Consider the following 6,357-nt stretch of genomic DNA (forward strand, 5'->3'; position numbering starts at 1 on the left):
ATTTAACAGCTCTATTTTGGATGAATAGTCAGTTTTACCCCATCTGAGTAAGCATATGATCACCTGGTGAAACCGCCTCCCTGATAGATTCTGGCACACTGGAAAACTCAGGTGCACTACGCTGCCTCCCATCACAGAAGCTGTGTGTGATGCTCCAGGATGGGCTCCTGCCTAGGGAACTCGCATCAGCCTTACAACAGTCTGCTTTTAGCATATGCCTGCTGCACTGTGCTAAAGCAGCTCAAGTTATGCAATTGACCCAAGAACTTAATTCTTCAAGTGTAGTTACGCTTTGTTCACACCAGAGAGCAGTACCTTCACTCTGCTAGAGCTAACATTTTGAGTGCTGACATTTGTGCCACGTCAGAGCACCCACACCGATATGCACCCACTTGAACACCCACGGTTGGAAGACCAAGTATTTTGCCAAGGTGTATCCACGATAAAACTTCTATGGGTGTTTGACAGAATAACCATCACACACCAAAGCTAAATTACACAGGTATTTTAGCTGAGTGGCTGCTCAGATTTGTTCTCACTTATTTTTAAGTCTTGCTAAAATATTTCAAAAAGACCTTTGCTTTAAAATAAAAAATGACAGTTTATAGAAGTATTTTTCAGGATTTTACTGCAAACCAATGGGTTTGGTCACAAAAAAATATGATACATATAACCATGTTAATTATATTACATTACAATGATGGTATACATTACAAGTAAGTCTGTAAGTTTAAATATACATCTAGAGTTACAACTGAATGTACAGATCTTTTTTACAATACATACAATCAGGAATGAAAAACCCCCAAACCCCAAAACCATAAATAATGCCCATTTTACAGATGACATCTTTTAAACTAAAAAAAAAAAAAAAGAAAAAAAGAAAAACCAACAGCTTTGACTGACTGCAGCTGGGGCATTTTGGTCCATAAAAACCCTTTCTAAAAATAGAAATCTTTTTTCATAGCAGCAATGCTTTCTTCAAGCATTTGGATACAAGTAATTGTGAGCCCATTTCAGTAATTTTAGTTGACTGTATAGATTTACAAAAGAAATTTCAAAATTACACTTAATTTATCTTCCAAATATGGAAGAAACAAACAATGCCCCACATTGTGGTATCCTGCAAGTGTCACACTGATGCTTTAAACTAAGTCCATCTGTAGTACGCAGACCACACGCATACCATTTGTTCACATAGTAAACCCACAATAAATGAACTGAGAAACACACTCTGCAACAGGGAAAGCTTTGGAGCTCACAAGATCTCATCAGAAAAAGGCACATTTCATAAAATCCTTATCACGTTCACAATAGATCTTCAGGCAAGGCTTTTCGTAGCACGATTTCAAAACAGCTTGTTCTTACTCCTACGATCTGTCGTAGCAGTCTATGGCAGCAGTCACTCTTGTTTTGCTTTCCCAAGGAGACAGCACCACTTTGGGGGAAGAACAAATGGAAATGAAAAGCCTGTAAAGCTCATTTAGAGAGTGATGTGCTCTTCAAAAAAGCTTCCAGCAAACAGTGTAGTTAAAATTAAGGCTGCAAAGCTGCCATGGTGGAAATGTGCAAATTCTGTTTCAAGATGACTGGTCAACTGGCAGTTCCACCAGAAGGCCAAACAAAAATAAAAATAATAGTTGTTATTATTATTAAAAAAGAAAGAAAGAAAAATGTTCACAAGAAAGAGTCCACGGGTGGGGCATAGGAGAAGCCCAAAAAAGCCTCAGCAGCTTCTTTGACGCTGGCAGTGATGAGGATGCTGTCTGGGGACTGGCCGATGGAGTTGGGGACTGGCTCATCTGTAAACTCCGGATCGAAGTGTCGCAGGTCACTGGGGCCACTCTACGCAAAGGGCAGAAAAGGAAAGATGCAACACTTAGACCCAAACGTAGTTCAATTCAAAAGAGGGACAAGCACCCTTATGCAGACACTCAGTGTTACTACCTCAGGCCCACTGTTTAACAGCCTTAACAGTTTTAGTTTTGGGGGGGTTTTTTTGTATCCTGCATACTGTCTCACTAAAACCAACAACTAAGCTCATGCAGAAGCCAAATACAAACATGCCACACTGCCATGAAGCAGTTCACAGGGGAGGATTTTGATCTCAGAGCTAGTTATCAGTTTAGAAAATGCTCGGAAAGTGAAAGAGAACAACCTCCACAACGAGATCCCTCTCTTCAGATGTTAGTATCTGACGAGCCAAATGTAACTCTGCCCTTGGGAAGCTACTTGCTTTCTACACCTTACCTTCCCCTTTGGTAAAAAGGGGATTATTTTAAAATAGCCATGCAAATGTACCATGTGAGAGGCCAAAAATCCCAGCTAAACTTAGATTGTCCCATCAGCAGAAAGTCAGCTACCGCTTATTTTTAACCTTGTCTGGCCAGTCACAGGGGAAGTAAAAGCTGTGTTCCCCAAACACATCAATCTGGCTAGCTCCCCTCCAATTCCTGGGCAGCCCACAAAGACAAGGGGGTAAAAGACACTCTCCATACATTCTATAATTAGAAGTTATACATACCACATTTGGGTTAAAAGGGGGTGTAATCTTCTTATTAATGAGATCATCCCAGTTAATTGGGGAGAAGAAGATGTGATTCTTAATCTCCATCTGTTACAGAGAAAAATAGATTCATTCAGACCCAAGCTAATATAAGCAGCATGGCCTAGTCATCCTCCTATGCTGCCTACAGGCAGTGGCAGTTTGCACTTACAAAGTCCTCCTTGGCACCAAGCCTCTTTGTCCTATCCTTCTGCAAGAGGCCTTCCAGGAGATGTCTAGCTGAGTTGGTAATATTTGGCTTCAGCTGCAAGGGTTTGTTCAAGATGTTGTCGTACATTTCTGCTGTGTTCCTGCTGTAGAAGGGTGGCTGGGGAAATGGGAGAAACACAGGTTAGTGAGGCTGAGAGGTGGGCACAGGGTTTCTTGCAGGGAAAGGACAAGTAAGCTAGTTCGTTTTGTCACGAAGGATTTGTTGCTTACCAGGCCATAAAGCATCTCATACAGGACTGCTCCAAGGCACCACCAGTCCACAGTCCGGTCATAGGGCTGCTTATGAAGAACTTCAGGTGCAAGATACTGTAAGAGAAGGACGAGAGCTGCATTAGCCAAAAAGACCCTTGTAATTAGGAAAGCCTCCCCATTCTTGAATGAAGGCAGATTACTGAATCCCAGCAATATATAAGTTACCAGAAAGCTACAAGCTCTTCAAAAACAGGGAGATGGCTTGAGAGCTATGCTCTCCTGCTCAACAAGCTCTACGTGTCCTACATGTCCTCACTGGCAGCCTGATATTATAAGACCCGTAATACCCCTGCTTATCTAATCAGTCATAAACATACATGGGAGATGTCAGTTTTCACTGACGAGGACAGCACTTGCTGCCACTCTGCGGGTGGCCGTACCTCCGGTGTGCCGCAGAAGGTGGAGGTCGTGCCATTGTGCTCGATGTTTTCTTTGCAGAGTCCAAAGTCAGTCAAGACAATGTGCCCCTGCGAATCAAGCAGGATATTCTCAGGCTTCAAGTCGCTGTAGGAAGAGATGAAATAAGACAAATGTTTGTTAGAGGAGCTATGGTGAGAATATTTTATGTGCCATTGTTTACAAAACCTCACAAAGTCATGAAAAATATTAAAAGCAATTCTGAGCTCATACTGAGACCAACTTTTCAATGCGCATTCAACAAAGCGCCCGCTTTTTCAGTCCAACAAACTGAACAAGGTTGCTTACCGATAAACAATATTCAGGGAGTGCAGGTAGCCCAGTGCACTGGCAATTTCAGCAGCGTAAAATCGGGCTCTCGGCTCCAGGAAGCAACGCTCTCTCTGGAGATGGTAGAACAACTACAGGAGACAGAGAGAACAAAGTTGTATAAACGGCGCCAAAGCCTGCTAACAATGCACTTAATTAGACTCAATATATATAGCTAGGGAGAACAATAGGAGGAAATGGCCTAACGATCCTTTGGTAGTTCAAAACTTGGCAGGCTGGAAACATTCAATCTAGTAACTTTTCCCCCACAACTCTTCCCCTTGTAACTCTTTTATATTTAAAAGGAAGGGTGAAAAAGTCTACCCTACCACCATGCACATGATAGGAAATACTATTTCATTTTCTTACTGCTTACCTCTCCACCATTGATGTAGTCTAGGACAAAATACAATTTGTCTGCAGTTTGGAAGGAAAAGTGAAGCCCGACCAGGAAGGGGTGTTTCACATTTTTCAGCAGGACATTGCGCTCTGACATAATGTGCTTCTCCTGAAAACATAAGAAAACATCAATGCTTAGTACACTTGCTTAGGAATAGCAGTAAAAATTTGTTTGATGGACATTGCAATGGCATCATGAAGAAGCATCTTACCTCCTTCTTCTTCAGGATTGCTTTTTTCTGCAGGACTTTAACAGCATAGAACTGCTCTTCTGCCTTATGCCGTGCAAGGAGAACCTGAAAGAGCATAAAAATCCCAGAACTGAGCAATACTGAAATACAGAACAACTTGTAAACTTAACTGGAAGCAAGCCTTTCCGTTAACTGCTGGGCACTGTTACATCCCTCTGGTTCAATGTGCAAACCCTTTGCTGGAAATGCCTAACAGTAACCGCTCAGGCAGATTAATCTAGCCCAAAGTTTCTACATCTGATTTCTTTCCCTTCCAAAAGCAAAGCATGTATTATTCCAAAGCACCAGTGCACTGCACTCCCTGGCTCTGTTATGACTCTTTCAAATGCAGCTTCCTTCTCCCTCTCCCCACAGCTATGCAGGGAGCCAGGCACTGGAAAGCAGGACATCCTCAGGTCAGGTTTAAATGACCACCATTTACTAAAACCAGTACAAACCCGACCCTCAGGCATTACATAGGAGAGCTGAAAAGCAAATAAATTACTACCAAAAAAAAAAAAAAAAAAGGTTAAGTTTACCTTCCCAAAACTGCCTTTTCCAATCACTTTTAAGAAATGAAAGTCTGATGGTTTGGCATGTGGGTTGGATGATGGACCAAGGTTGATCTGTTGTGAAGGACTGGGCTAGAAAAATAAACAGAAACCACATTTACTGAAACAGTTTGGTAGTGAGTCTCAACAATGTATCTTTTTCACAAACATAAAGTGACCTTGAAAATGAAGATCAGCACTCTTATTACCACTAAAAATTTAACACTGACCTCCACCAAATATCTTAATTATCTTATTAGGTACTGCCTAAAAAGAACGTAACAGCCATAGCTTACTTAAAAGTTCTTGCTGAGCTCTTAGCCACATTCCATGATGAAGTAAGAACTAATAAAGCTGTTTTAAAATTTCTTCTCCATGGCGGAAAGATAAGAGCTTTCAGTCTAACTCAATTACTCTTTTTTTCCCAGTTACATCAGTGTGCTATGACCTGAACTAAAGTAACACTCATGATGCTAATTTTGCTATACTTCTATTACTGGCTGATTTGATGTTCTAAAAATGCTTCACTGAGTAAAATCTACTTACCGGAGGAGAAGGATTAGCATTCATAAGTTCAGGCTCTTGAGGCTGGGAGATTTTCAAGATAGACTGAACTTCAGGGCTGTAAGGGTAAGAGCATTGCAGACACATCAGCAGATCTTTCCACCAGAGGGCAAGCACGTATCGCGAAAGATGAGTTTTGGTTTGGGCTATTACAGAAGACCATTGAAACAATCTATTCGATTTAGGGGGTAAAATTAATCTAGAGAAAGTAAATTCCGTCATATAAAGAAATGTATTTATATTCTAAGTATAGTTCAAAATAGGAACGGGTTACCAGAAATCCCATCCAACGTTATTTCTCCCAAACCAAGCTCATGAAGATTGTTTCAGTGATTAATACCTCAAGAGGATCAATTAACTCTTGCGTAGTAGTCATGCCAGAGGCATTACAGTAAACAAACTTTTTTTTTTTTTTAACTAGACCTCGCAATACGGAGCGATATTTGTGACAAAAATCCGGCCAAAATTTCTGATACTTACTGCTTGCATGCATAGGAGTTGGTGGCAATCTTCTGAATGAAGTCGTTTAGTCCCATTCTCCTCTGTTTCATGAAAGCTATAAAAGGACAGGGAAAGGAAAAATAAAATCGTTAAGCCAGCCTGGCAGAAAAATCACAGCCCCACCGAGCATCCCCGAAGCAGCCCCCCGCCGCTCACCGATGAGGATGGCCACCATCCCCCTCATCTTCGAGTAGGTCAAGGTAGGACCAGACGCCTCGGCTGCTTTCACGGTCATTTTAAGAGCGAGGCGGGAGATAACTAACGAGCGTGCGATACCACCGGCTACCAAGCACCGCACTGCCTCGCCGAAGCACCCGACGGCGCTTAAGTGGCGGAGGTGATGCTGTCTCTTATACAC

General features: G+C 41.9%; 1 protein-coding gene across 1 annotated transcript; it reads right to left on the reverse strand.

Annotated features, from left to right (window-relative positions):
- Window positions 1–611: 611 nt before the first annotated feature.
- SGK1 (serum/glucocorticoid regulated kinase 1) lies at window positions 612–6,322 on the reverse strand. The gene is made up of 12 exons (XM_026845297.1): window positions 6,156–6,322; window positions 5,979–6,054; window positions 5,481–5,556; window positions 4,923–5,027; window positions 4,366–4,449; window positions 4,131–4,262; window positions 3,734–3,846; window positions 3,409–3,532; window positions 2,987–3,082; window positions 2,718–2,873; window positions 2,525–2,614; window positions 612–1,845 (listed from the first exon to the last, which is right to left on the reverse strand). The coding sequence occupies exons 1-12, from the start codon at window positions 6,232–6,234 to the stop codon at window positions 1,678–1,680; spliced, it is 1,299 nt and encodes a 432-aa protein (XP_026701098.1). The 5' UTR covers window positions 6,235–6,322; the 3' UTR covers window positions 612–1,677.
- Window positions 6,323–6,357: the final 35 nt, after the last annotated feature.

Source organism: Athene cunicularia, assembly GCF_003259725.1.
Source record: "Athene cunicularia isolate RWA chromosome 3 unlocalized genomic scaffold, athCun1 chr3_part1, whole genome shotgun sequence".
NCBI lineage: Eukaryota > Metazoa > Chordata > Aves > Strigiformes > Strigidae > Athene > Athene cunicularia.

Bases quoted from the DNA above. Each gene is read 5' to 3' on its own strand.
- SGK1 (XM_026845297.1), bottom strand. From the start codon at position 6,234: ATGACCGTGAAAGCAGCCGAGGCGTCTGGTCCTACCTTGACCTACTCG. The intron at 4,263-4,365 runs GTAAGATGCTTC...TTATGTTTTCAG, and splicing joins CAATCCTGAAGAAGAAGGAG to GAGAAGCACATTATGTCAGA. The intron at 2,615-2,717 runs GTAAGTGCAAAC...TCTCTGTAACAG, and splicing joins TTGGTGCCAAGGAGGACTTT to ATGGAGATTAAGAATCACAT.